The following is a 12,181-nucleotide window of genomic DNA, read 5'->3' as shown; positions in this document are numbered from 1 at the left end:
TTTTGGGATGACTTTTTTATTGCTTTTTAAAATAATTTTTTAATTTAAAAATTAAAATTTTTTTACTAGATAGTAGCTTTAAAAATAAAAAAATAAATCATCTCAGACGAAACCTAAGACTTCGTTTGAGACGACTTTCTTACTGCTTCTACAAATAGTTTTTTATACAAAAAATTTATGTTAAAAAATTTATTAAAAAAAATCAATTTATAAAACAATAAGAAAACTATCGCAAACGAAACCAAAATTGTGATCAAAATATTGCAATATAATTTTCGTTAGATAGCCAGAGAGAAATTTCACCACAAAATTTAAATTTTAGATTTGTTTTAAATTAATGTAATATATAAATAATTATGTGCATTTTACAATTAATCTAGTTAAATTTTGATTGGAATATCATTTTTTTTTTCAAGATCAATAGGCCAGCAGCTAGCTGGAGGTAAACCAAGGCTAGGCCTTTGAAAGCCATAGTCAGCCCACCAGCACCGACTTTGGTGGCCGAACAACCCTTCGGAGAGGTAGTGAAGGCCCTTCGATAGGAATGTAAAGGTTTTTGCCTACTGAGACCAGAAAAATGACAAAAAAATGACTGACCTTTGTTTTTTTTTTTTCTAACATATTAAAAAGTGCTCAGAGAAGTCTACGACGAAAGCAAACAAATTTAATATATATATATATATTACAAGTCATTTGTACATTGATTCCAATAATTTTTTAGAGATACGTATTTCAATGAGACAAATCCAGTTTAATTAATCTGATATAATTGGGGAGAATTATATGCATACTTTGAATTCTTCCTTATTTACATCGAAACATCTAGTTTTAGTGGCCATTGGCAAGGAAACAACAGCAACTTTTCCGGCTGCACCCTTCTTGGCATAAAATCTTTGGTACATGGAATCTGCAACATGCTTGAGGTAAAAAAAAACATGCTTGAGGTAGAACGTACCAGGAGGAGCAAGCTCGTGTCTTTGCACGTCACAAAATCCTTCGTTCCGTAGCGATGCTCTATCAGCTGCATTGTCTCGATGAATTTTTATGGTGGGAATTGGGCAAAGCAAATATATAGATAGGAATCAATGTATTATTACAGTAAATTAGATGCTGCATGTATTATTAAGATAAAGACATGAAATTGATTCGAATGATCATGATAAACAACAAATTTGAGGATGACAATAGCCGCAAGATCTGGATGGGGGAAGAAAGTAGCACAAAACTCAGAGATAGAGGCATATCTCATTTCATTCATTCATTTTGCTTTCCCTACTACTTCTTAAGGGGTATTTATAGAATAATAAGACTGTCATTAAATACCTATTAACTATCTAATAAACACTAATAACTATAAATTACCAAGACCTATAATGACTCACAAACTCCAAAATTATCCATTATAATTATTATTCTAACAGAAATATACTTCATGTCTTCCCTGAAGAGAAACCAAAATAGAAATAGTAGCAGAGAAAATGCAGAAGAAGAACACAGAGACTGTAGAAATGTATTGCTAATCTCTCAACGTTTACAGTAGATTGAATTATGTATATATAACTAAAGTTAGTACAACATAACAGAGATTTAATGACTAAGATGATTCAGTTGAAGACTGAAAGCTGAGATTGTTGTAGCAGAGAGAGTGCTTGCGGTTGGTTGCTGTTGGTTGAGAACGTGGTAGCCGAACGTGGAAGAGGTGGTCCACGTATCAGGTTTAGCGGCTTATCAGCTCCCCTCAAATTGAGGATCCACAGTGAGGAGAGTCAATTTGTTTTGCAGATGATGGAACTGTGTTGGCGAGAGAGCTTTTGTGAGAATATCAACAATCTGATCATTGGTGTTTATGTGATGGACTACAATTTCTTTGAGCTTGATCCTATCCCGAATGAACTGATAATCAATCTCTATATGCTTCGTTCGAGCATGAAATACCGGATTGTTGGCTAGAGACATTGCTGAAATATTGTCACAATGAAGAGTTGTGGGATTTGAAGATTGAATGTTGAAGTGTTGAAGTACTCTTCGAAGCCAAACAATGTCTGAAGGAGTTGCAGTTAAGGCCCTGTATTCTACTTCAGTGGTCGATCTGGTAACTGTTGATTGCTTCTTCACGCTCTAGCATATCATTATTTTGTCATCATCAGAAAAGGGGAGATTGTTGCAACTTAGCTTTCATATCATGTGTATTTTTTATGATTCCAAATATTATTATTTTTTATTACTGTTTCTCTTAACATATATTGGTTATATTACTTTTATTGTTTGTGTGTACTAATATTTCAAGAAAAACATAATCCAGATTGTTGAAGACTTCAAGTCATATTTTTTAGAATTCATTATAATTGGAGTCTGTATTTTTACATTTTTATTAAGCCTGAGAGAGTGTGATTGTAATTGAGTAATCGTACACACACACAGACACTGGGGGAGTGTCTTAAATTTTTAAACTAATCGTAATATACGATTTTAATTCGTACATAATAATTTGTTTAGTTATTTCCTCTAGCAAGAAGTTAATCAAAGCATGGACGAAAAAATTTTCTAATAATGTTCGTACAATACGAAGTTGGATTCGTACAAACAACGTGCGAAGTACTAAAATGATGTGAACATTTTTGCCTATAACAACAGGTAAATTTTTCGAGCTATTCGTCCGGGACAATCTGAAGTTCATACATATAATGTCCAGAGTACAAAAATATTGGGAAAATTTTGATCCATACGAATAGGTAAATTTTTTGAACTATTCATCCAGAACAATATCAAGTTCGTACATATGACATCTGGATTACGAAATTATCGAATATCGTTTCGTCAGGATGCATAGAAACTTTTTTATAACTATTCGTACTGTATGATAAACATATCAATATACTTGTACGAAAATATTTTGTATAGTATTGTATGAGAAGAATTTGTATTGTTCGTCCAGGATGATTGTCGATCGTACTGTATGATCGTGGACGCTGAAATTAAAAATTTCTATTTTATGGATGGTTTTTGATGTCATTCAGATAAAAAGTCTTTAGAAACTAACTTGGACGTATCTGGTCTTCATGATTTCTTAGAGAGCAAGAGAAAGGGTGTTTTGGAAGAGTTTTTTTAGAGAGAGTTCTTGCAAATGAAGTATGAAGGATTTATAAGGTTACTCAAAGGTGAGAATCTCTTTTATTTTGTGTCAATTCTCTTACTTTTTTTTTCTAGTTGCTCGAGAGCAGATTTTTAGAGAAGATCTGATTCTCTGCCTACACTTAGAGGGTATGAAAAGATGATGGTACTCTACCGACACTTGGAGGATGTGAAAGGACGATGGTACTCTGTCAACATTTTGAGGATATGAAAAGATGAAGGTACTCTACCGTCACTTGGAGGGTGTGAAAGAACGACGGTACCATACCGACACTTAGAGGATGTGAAAGTATGACGGTACTCTGCCGCATCGGGTATTGGTGGAAGAGAGGAAAATTATAAAGGCTTCTCCGCCTTGTAGTAGAGGCAAAAGGAGAGTCACTTTGGTAATAGTGCAATACCTGAAGAAGGAGTCTTCAAGGGGTGGACGTAGGTCTTGTTGGACCGAACCACTATAAATTATTATGTTCTTTTTATATTTCCATATTTTATTTTTGGCAATTTATTGTTGTGGTTGAAAATTTTATTTTAAAGAAAATCAAATTGTGAAAATTATTAAATGATTTTCCTAAAATTTATCAAGATTTTTTAAATAACCAATTCACCCCTTCCTCTTGGTAAGCCTTGGGATAATTACATAAGTCTAACAACCTATATGAACTTTTCAAGCGCTATCAGAGCTTACTTTAAAATTTAAAGTTTAGATTGCTTTTTGAAAAATGATTACGGCTAATTTATGAAATTGTAACACACCCGAAATATATTCGATCACTAGACCCCCACTATTTGATAACATTCCTTTTGAGTTTTGAAATATACGAATGTCTATTTTTCGTCAATCACTTGACTATCGCATATGGATTTTAGTTCAAGATGGGTACACTAGGCTGACAAGAATTATAGATGGCATAAGGATTTTAGTTCAAGATGGGTACACTAGGTCGACAAGAATTATAGATGGCATTAGATTTGAAACACCCTTTACTGACTGGACTGTAGAAGAATGAGACTTAGCATAATTAAATAAAAAATATTTGAAAGTTTTTTCTATGCTATTAAATTAGAAGACTACATATATATTTCTACTTGTAAAAGTAGAAAAGAAATTTGGGATATACTTTATATCACATATGAAGGAACTAACGAAATTAAAAAATCTAAATTAAATATTTTGTTACATGATTATGAACTATTTTGTATAAAACTAAATGAATATATATCTGACATGTATATATGTTTTACTCAAATAGTAACTTCTTTGCATGTTTTAGATAGGGAACTAATGAATACAAAAAAAGTTAATAAAATTTTTCGTTGTATTCCTCCTACTTATGATGCTAAAATAAATGCTATTATAGAGTCTAAAGATTTAAATGTATATTGTATTGACAATCTTCCTGAATCACTAATTGCTTACAAGTAATAAGTGATTCAAAAGCAGATTGATGTAGGTGAGAAGCGAAAGGAGAAGAATATAGCATTGAAAGTGAATGACTTGGTGAGCTATCAGTCACAGTCTGAGGATGAGGATGATATTGCCTTGATGATAAGATAATTCAAAAGTTTTCTAAAAAGGAAGCAAAGAAGACACCAACAGTGGAATAAAAGTAAGTTCCATAAAAATTTTAAGATTTCTAACGATGTTATTTACTATGAATGCAGAAAACTTGAACATATCAAATTGCACTGCCCTAATCTTAAAATCACTCCTAGCAAGAAGAAAGTGGAGGAGAAAATAAATGTAAGGAAGGTGAAAGTTCGTTAGGGATGTTAAGCCCTTATGAACTGGCCCAAGACTAAAAAAGATATAGATAGGAGAATCAGTATTTAAAACAAACACAATCTTAAATCCAAAAACAAGATTCACCACAATCAAAACCAAAGATGCAGAAATTTAAATGTGGAAGCAATGATAAGAAAATAACACTCCGGATTTATAGTGGTTCGGTCAAACCTTGACCTACGTCCACTCCTTGGAGGCACCCTCCAAGTATTGTACTAACACAAGTGTCTCTCTTTTAGCCCCCACATCTAGGCGGAGAAGCCCTTACAAAATCACTTCCACCTTGCCCGGTGCGGCGGAGTCGCCGGGTCCTTTGACACCAAAGAGATCTTCTTCTTTGGTGAACTTCCCTCGAGACAAGCATTGAATCCGACGATATGAAAGTGCAAGCCTGCCGGAGCAACCGTGTGGAATCCCCCTCCACACTCCCTTGAGTCCCCCTCACAGGATCTTCTCCCTCTCTTAGACTTCACCCGTTCCTCACTCCCTTTCAAGCTTTCTCTTCAAGTTTTCCCCACAAGAACGAAGCTACAATGGCTGCCAAAGAAACTTACAAAGTGCCTTGTCATAGCTTAAATAGAAGAGATAAAAATGAGTTCATTAATACAAGTTACCGACTTTATCATCCAGGATGATAGACATATCGTCCTGGTCGATTAGTTCAAATATGAGAAAAATCGTCCTGAATATCGCCCTAAAATGAAGCTGGCTGATGTCTAATCGGCCCAAACGATCTTGCAATCGGCCCGGAAGAAATCACCATTAATTGCTTTCCTTAATTGCTAGATTTATTTAAGAAAAATTGCTCTGGATCAGGCCGATCTGGATAGGCCAGGCCAATCCACTGAGCCGATGTCCAAAAATAAGTATTTCCTAAGTAGATATGGCAGCAGATTCTTTCTGAATTGAGCCTATCATCTTGGCCGATACAAAATCATCCAGGACGATGTGTTTTGCATAAAGATTGCTGCTTTAATGAGGATGCCCTAATTAGGGTTTCTGCTTTTAGACAGATCGTCCAGGCCGATATAAATATCATCCCAGACGATATTACCAAAAATAGTAAACTCTAGGGAACAGTAGAAAAATCTTCCAAGCTACAAAACATCAGGAGCCACACTAAATACAATAGACTCAAGAAAGGAAAAAGTGTACAAATTGACTCAGACCTAGTCTATTCAATATTGAGCTGGTTTCAAATTGCAGTCCGATCGTGTGAACCTGAAATGTCAGTACATAAGGTAATCGTAGAGAAATAAGAATGTTTGCTATCATCGAAATTATAAACCATAGATCCGCAATAATCTCCCCCTTTTTGATGATGGCAAAACTGGTGGGAAAAATTGTGTCACTACGCAGATTTTGAATTCTCCTATTTTGTAATCGAATACTGCATTTAAGAATAAAATACAATCTTGGGAGACTGACATATATTCTATAATGGATTCAATATCAAAATATGGTTTTAAAAATTGATATTTCTATAATCAAACACAATTCAAAGAATGACATATTATTTCAAAAAATAAACATGAAATTATTAAGAATGTGTTTAAAAATAGAAATAATTTTTTTTTTGAAAAATTTATTCATTCTTTCATTTAGATATAGCAAGGAGAATATTATATCATCTCGAAAGATGAACATATAATTCTTCAAAACATACAAAAGTAAGAATGAGTTTTATAAAATTCATCATTTCTACCATTGAATATATCAAGTAGAAAATTATATTATCAAAAAAGACAATAATAACATCCTACAAATATATTTAAGATTAGAAATAAAGTTTTTAAAGATATCTGCATTTCCAAAGATTCTTCCCTTATTTTATATGAATAAAACAAGGTTTATTTTAGTCTGGGGTTCTCAAATCCCTATAGGAGCAAGCTCCTATAGTTAATTACATCCTAGGAGGAATGTTCCTAAGAAAACTCTCGATTAAAGTAGTGATTTCATACCCTTTGACTACAAAGTAAAAGACAAGGAACAGAAGTAGGAATTTTCCAAGGTGAAAGCTCAATGTTGAACATTTATTAGCGAGTCAAAGGATGAAAAGTAGTAGGTGTCGGATTCTGAGAAGCCCAGAGACAACCTCAATCTATCCTAGGTTGGGCTTTACATTTTAGGAGAAAATTTTATATTTAAGTTGACATTTTATTAGAAATTTGAGATTTATATTCCCGGAGGGTGAGGACTTAAGATCTAAAAAGAATCTGCCTCAGAACCTAAATCTAATTTGGGTACTATAAAATAGTGACCCGAACCTAACTAATGAAGTGCAAATCTGGACTTATCCCGGCCTGGATTGGGGAGCCAGCTAACCACCTAGGCGCTTTAAAACCATGTTTCAAGTCTTTTATGAAAGATAAGTAGGGACGTTGCTTAAGTTTTAAGGAATTGGGGGCCGACATCTAAGACAGTTCCTAATTAGCCCTCAACTTATGTAGGGTGAGTTATGCCTAAAAATGCAATTAATATTTTAGACTCTTTTTAATTTGTATCAAATGCAATGCATGCTAATTGACTCGAATGCATAAAATGAATATGAAGCAGTTTAAAAATTAGGCTTAGAAAATAGGTTTTTCCCTAGAGATTGCACAACTTCCCCTTGATAGAACTGCACCCTCATAGGTCAAGTGGTCTGCCAGAACCCGCAGGCGGGGAGGTGCCTAACAAGGAAGAGAAAGTATTAATATGCTTATGCTGACTCTCGGCGGTCCCGAGCTTACTTCTTATATCGTTAGAGTTACTATGTAAGCCTAAAAATTTTATTAGAATTTCAAGTAAAAGAATTTTGAGCGTACCCTTACGAAAAAAAATCTCTCCGATTCGAATCCAGAGCTAAAACAAAACACTATATGCAAGGGCCCTAAAAAAAAGCTACTGCACAAACAATGTAAACAAACAAATTAAATAATCCAAAATTATAATATCCAATATCCATATTACACCCAGAATTTGCAGAAAAGTAAAGTGGCCGAGCACCACTGACAACAAACTCGGATTCTAATCCTAAGAATGACACAAGTGAAATTTTGAACTGGGATATACTGTTCTTTGTTTTTTCTTCTATTTCTTCTTATCATCCTTTATTCTTCTATGAACTCCTTGGATTCGTCAGGTCTGGATATCCAAATGAAAAGAAACTCTTCCCTAAAGAGGGGTATTTTCTTTTCTATTTGGATAATTAAATCATCCTAATTTGGCTTTCCAAATAAAAGAGAATAATCCTTTAAGGTATATTCTGTTTTCTTTGGATTCCAAATTGGATGCGATATCCCACTTTCAAAATCACTTTCATATATCTTGACTTTTAATACATTACATTTACATTCACATTTACATCACAGAAAGAAAAAAAAAATCTAGACCACCTGTAGGGTTATCCTAAGCAAAAATCATCCCAAGCAGTTATACATAAGCATTTAAATTAAATCACTCAGCCACACTTGGCCACACTCTTTTTATTTGGGGGCTAAGCAACTGGAGCACCTGTAGCATTTATATAATTATTAATTAATTAGCCCCCTTTACTGTCCTACACGAGTGTGGCCACCTGCAAAAAAATTTATTAACAACCAGTTCGCTCCTAACCTACGAATAATCTAATCGTCAACCAAATCACATCATAAAGTGTAGTAAAAGTAAATAAACAAACACACCAACAGTTTTACAATCAGCATGCAGTGAAAACAGAGAAAAAGCCCGTCACATAGCAGTAATAAAATAAACACCGGCCTAACCTAAAACTAGAGTCGGTTGTCCTAACAAACAAATCTAGGTGTGTATGATAAGCTGTGAGGTTTTGATATGTCCTAGGTCAATTATTGGCTAAAATTTTCTAATTGATTAAATTTTAATTAAAAAAATTCACTACTCCTAAAGTGAGGTGTCACTAAATTTTCTATGTTATATATTTCTATCCTAAAGTGTATATGCATCATAAGTCTAGATTTTCTAAGACTCGGTCTTTAATTATTGTCCTTAAATGTCACTACTGTTTTATAGGTGAAAATCTTTGTTATTACTAACCCTTAGGACTTTTCGTACGTAGAAATAGGGTTTAGGGATCTACAATAAAAAAATAAAAATAAATCTAATAAATTGAAGTTACTACAAGGACCTAAAAGGGAAGGTTTTGTGCAAACCACATCAAGGGGTTCCCTAAAGGTTTTCTAAGTTTAGAATACTCACAATCACCGGGGGCTACGACCCGGTGGTTCCGCCCGTAGCACCTCTACCCGGCTGGATAGAGGCGACTGATGTCATTAGCTCTTTGTCCTTTTATTCCCTCGACTGGTACCGCTCCTCGTAGTTCATGCCAATAAAGAAAAGAAAACAGGTAAAAGAGGAATTAGAAAGCGCATTTAATAATTAATAATAAAATAATTGAAATTTACTGAAAATAAAAACGTACCTTTCTTCGGGCTTGAACACCGAATTTGTTGCTTGCCTTTGAACATTCTACTTTTGAACTCTTATTGTATACTTTTCCAATGTTTACTTACACTTTTCCAAACTTCCACAATTTTCATAAGCAAACACTTTACCCCTCATATTTATACACTTCACTTCTTCACATTTACAAAATTTGCTTTCACTACACCTTTACACACAAAATAGTTTTCAATACGCATACATTTCATCTTCCAAAGTTTATATATTTTCTCTTCAATATATATATACTTCATATACTTTCCAACACAAATACACACTACAAGATTCATCTATTTCTTCTTCCCAACACTATCACACTATACTTTTCCATATTTACTTAACTTCTCAAAAATACACAAATTTCACCTCTTGATATACTACTCAATATACTTCTCTTATTCATGTCGACATTTTTCACTTTTCACTTCTCACAAAAGCACACTTTTACTTACCCACAATATATATATACTTTTCACCTCTCCAAAATGTATAAAAATATCTCATTTTCCAAATATACACGCACACACTTCACTTCTTACAAACACAATTCTACCTTTCCAAAATACACACAATATTCATCTTTCAAGATCACACACTTTTCTATTTACAAAACACATACAATTCCAATTTCGAAAATATACACTTACCACAAAATCAAATACTTTACTTCTACTTATCTTACACAATACTCTTCTAGTATACACTTCCACTTTTCCAAAATAAATACAATTCTCACCTTTTCACACATACAAATCCAAATTTAACTTCAATTTTACACATTTCATTTTCTGATACAAAAATACATTTTTATTTTCTAAAACTTCCCAAAAGATAGACATTTTTACTTTTCAAAGACACTTTTCCCACTTTCCAAAATACGAGCAAATCACCTTTTAAAAAAAACATACACCTTTCTTTCAACAATTACTTGCTTCTCTCTTTTTTTATATTCATGAATGTAAAACAAAAAATTATACCATTTCCTTTCCCAAAACATCATACAAAACAATATAAAAAAAAAAATCTAGCAAATCTCTATTTACTCATAAAGAAAACTTCTTATATTTCAACTTGAAGGTAAACTGTAACAAAGAAAATATTTGTTTCACTCATTCATGCTAACTTAAAACTTAAGTCAAATAAATTTCTGAGACAAGAAAGAAAAAGTTATACAACTTCATACTCATATGATAGTTTAAAAGACTTTCCAATATGGATTTCTATTAACGAATCTATTCTTTTTCCAATTAAAGACAAAAGTCGTTATCAATTTGCTATCAAGATTCTTAGAAAAAACCCAAAAAAAGTTGAATATCAATGAGGCTAAATAGACAAAACATCTCAGATTTTGATCAAGAAGATCAATACTCAAACACTCAATGCTTGATTTTGAAAGTTGAAGGGGAGGAGAAGATGTAAGGGAAAATATACCTAGTGCAAGAGAGCCGGTCGCTAGGGTAAATCGGCGAGAGAGCAGGTCGAAAGGGAAGAAGGCTCGATCGGTTAGGGCTGGCGACGATTTCTCCTTGGTGAGACGAACGGAAGGGAGGAGGATGGGGGCTTCATTCGGCTTTCCTGGGCTTGGGAGAGAACAAACCGAGAGAGAGTTTTCGTTCGGCCTTCCCACGCGATCCAGGGAGGGAACAATTTGTGCGAAAATGGGGCTGGAGGCTTCGGGATTTGGAGTTCCTTGTGAATGGGAGTTTCGCCTGGGTCTTTTCACGCCAACCAGAGAGGGAGATGGAGGCTTCTGTGCGTGTGTATGAGAGAGCAGTTCGGAACTGCTGAGGGAACTTTTATTACATACACTGAAGTGAACGTACCTCCTCTACGTTCTGTTTTAGATCAAAACAGCGCAATACCGAGTTTTTTTAAAAAACTCGGTACAACTCGGTACTCGGTACTCGGTATTGCGCTTTTTTTGCCTAGATCCGAACGTAGAGGAGCGTACGTTCACTGGATAAATATAAATTCCTGTCTGAGGAGTGCCACGGTTCTTCACGCTGTCGAAGATGTAGGGCCTTTGCCGAACCAAGGGTAGGCGGTTTTTGGGGTGTTGTTTTGTACCTGTCATTGGCTTTTCTATTTTTTGTTATACTATGACCAATCTTTGTAAGTTTTTTCGCAGGGTGACGGGACCTGTAGGGAGTGCGAACTGCTAGGTGGTTTTCGAACTGCAGGGGAGGAGGAAGTTATGCGAACTGCTCTGTGAGAGAGAGGAGAAATTCGCGAACTGCAGGCGTGAGGGGGCGGGTTGATTCGCGAATTAGGAGAGGGGGATCGTGGGCAGTTCTGGGATGTAGGCTGGACCGGCCCTAACTCTTATTTTATTTAGTTTAAAATAATGTTAAAAAAAATTCTTTGAACTGATTTTATTCTTAATTTAGTCTAAATGAAATTATTGCTTTCTCGATTTGAATTGATAGATAGGATCTATGTATTGAATAAAAAAATCATTTGAATTGATTTTAAAAAGATTTAAGATGAATTTTATTTTGGATATAATTAAAGATGTTTATATGAAATTGAACTCAAATCGAATGGATTGGGCTTGACGTCGAGATGATTTGATTTTGATCAAGTTTAGATATTGTTGAATTAGAATGCTGAGTCCATGCTATGTCATTAGGTGTCCACCTAAGGGAGATTTTATGGGTAACGTCTATTCTAGGCTACGAAAACCTTTGTACTAGAAATTAATTCGGGGAAATTGACCTCAAATAATGAGGTCAATAAAAACATTTCAATTTGAATTTTCAAAAAAGTAAATTCTTAATCTCCCCCTCACTAGAATAACACTTTTAAAAAATAGGGGAGATAAAAATA

General features: G+C 34.2%; 1 protein-coding gene across 1 annotated transcript; it reads right to left on the bottom strand.

Annotated features, from left to right (window-relative positions):
* Positions 1–736: 736 nt before the first annotated feature.
* LOC114579961 lies at positions 737–11,429 on the bottom strand. The gene is made up of 3 exons (XM_028696216.1): positions 11,307–11,429; positions 10,787–11,183; positions 737–1,021 (listed from the first exon to the last, which is right to left on the bottom strand). The coding sequence occupies exons 1-3, from the start codon at positions 11,427–11,429 to the stop codon at positions 780–782; spliced, it is 762 nt and encodes a 253-aa protein (XP_028552049.1). The 3' UTR covers positions 737–779.
* Between the last annotated feature and the right edge of the window lie 752 nt (positions 11,430–12,181).

The sequence above is a fragment of the Dendrobium catenatum genome, unplaced genomic scaffold (genome assembly GCF_001605985.2).
Source record: "Dendrobium catenatum unplaced genomic scaffold, ASM160598v2 fragScaff_scaffold_716, whole genome shotgun sequence".
In the NCBI taxonomy this organism is placed as follows: domain Eukaryota; kingdom Viridiplantae; phylum Streptophyta; class Magnoliopsida; order Asparagales; family Orchidaceae; genus Dendrobium; species Dendrobium catenatum.
Note: the sequence above shows the minus strand (reverse complement) of the source record. Positions and strands in the feature narration are given on the sequence as shown.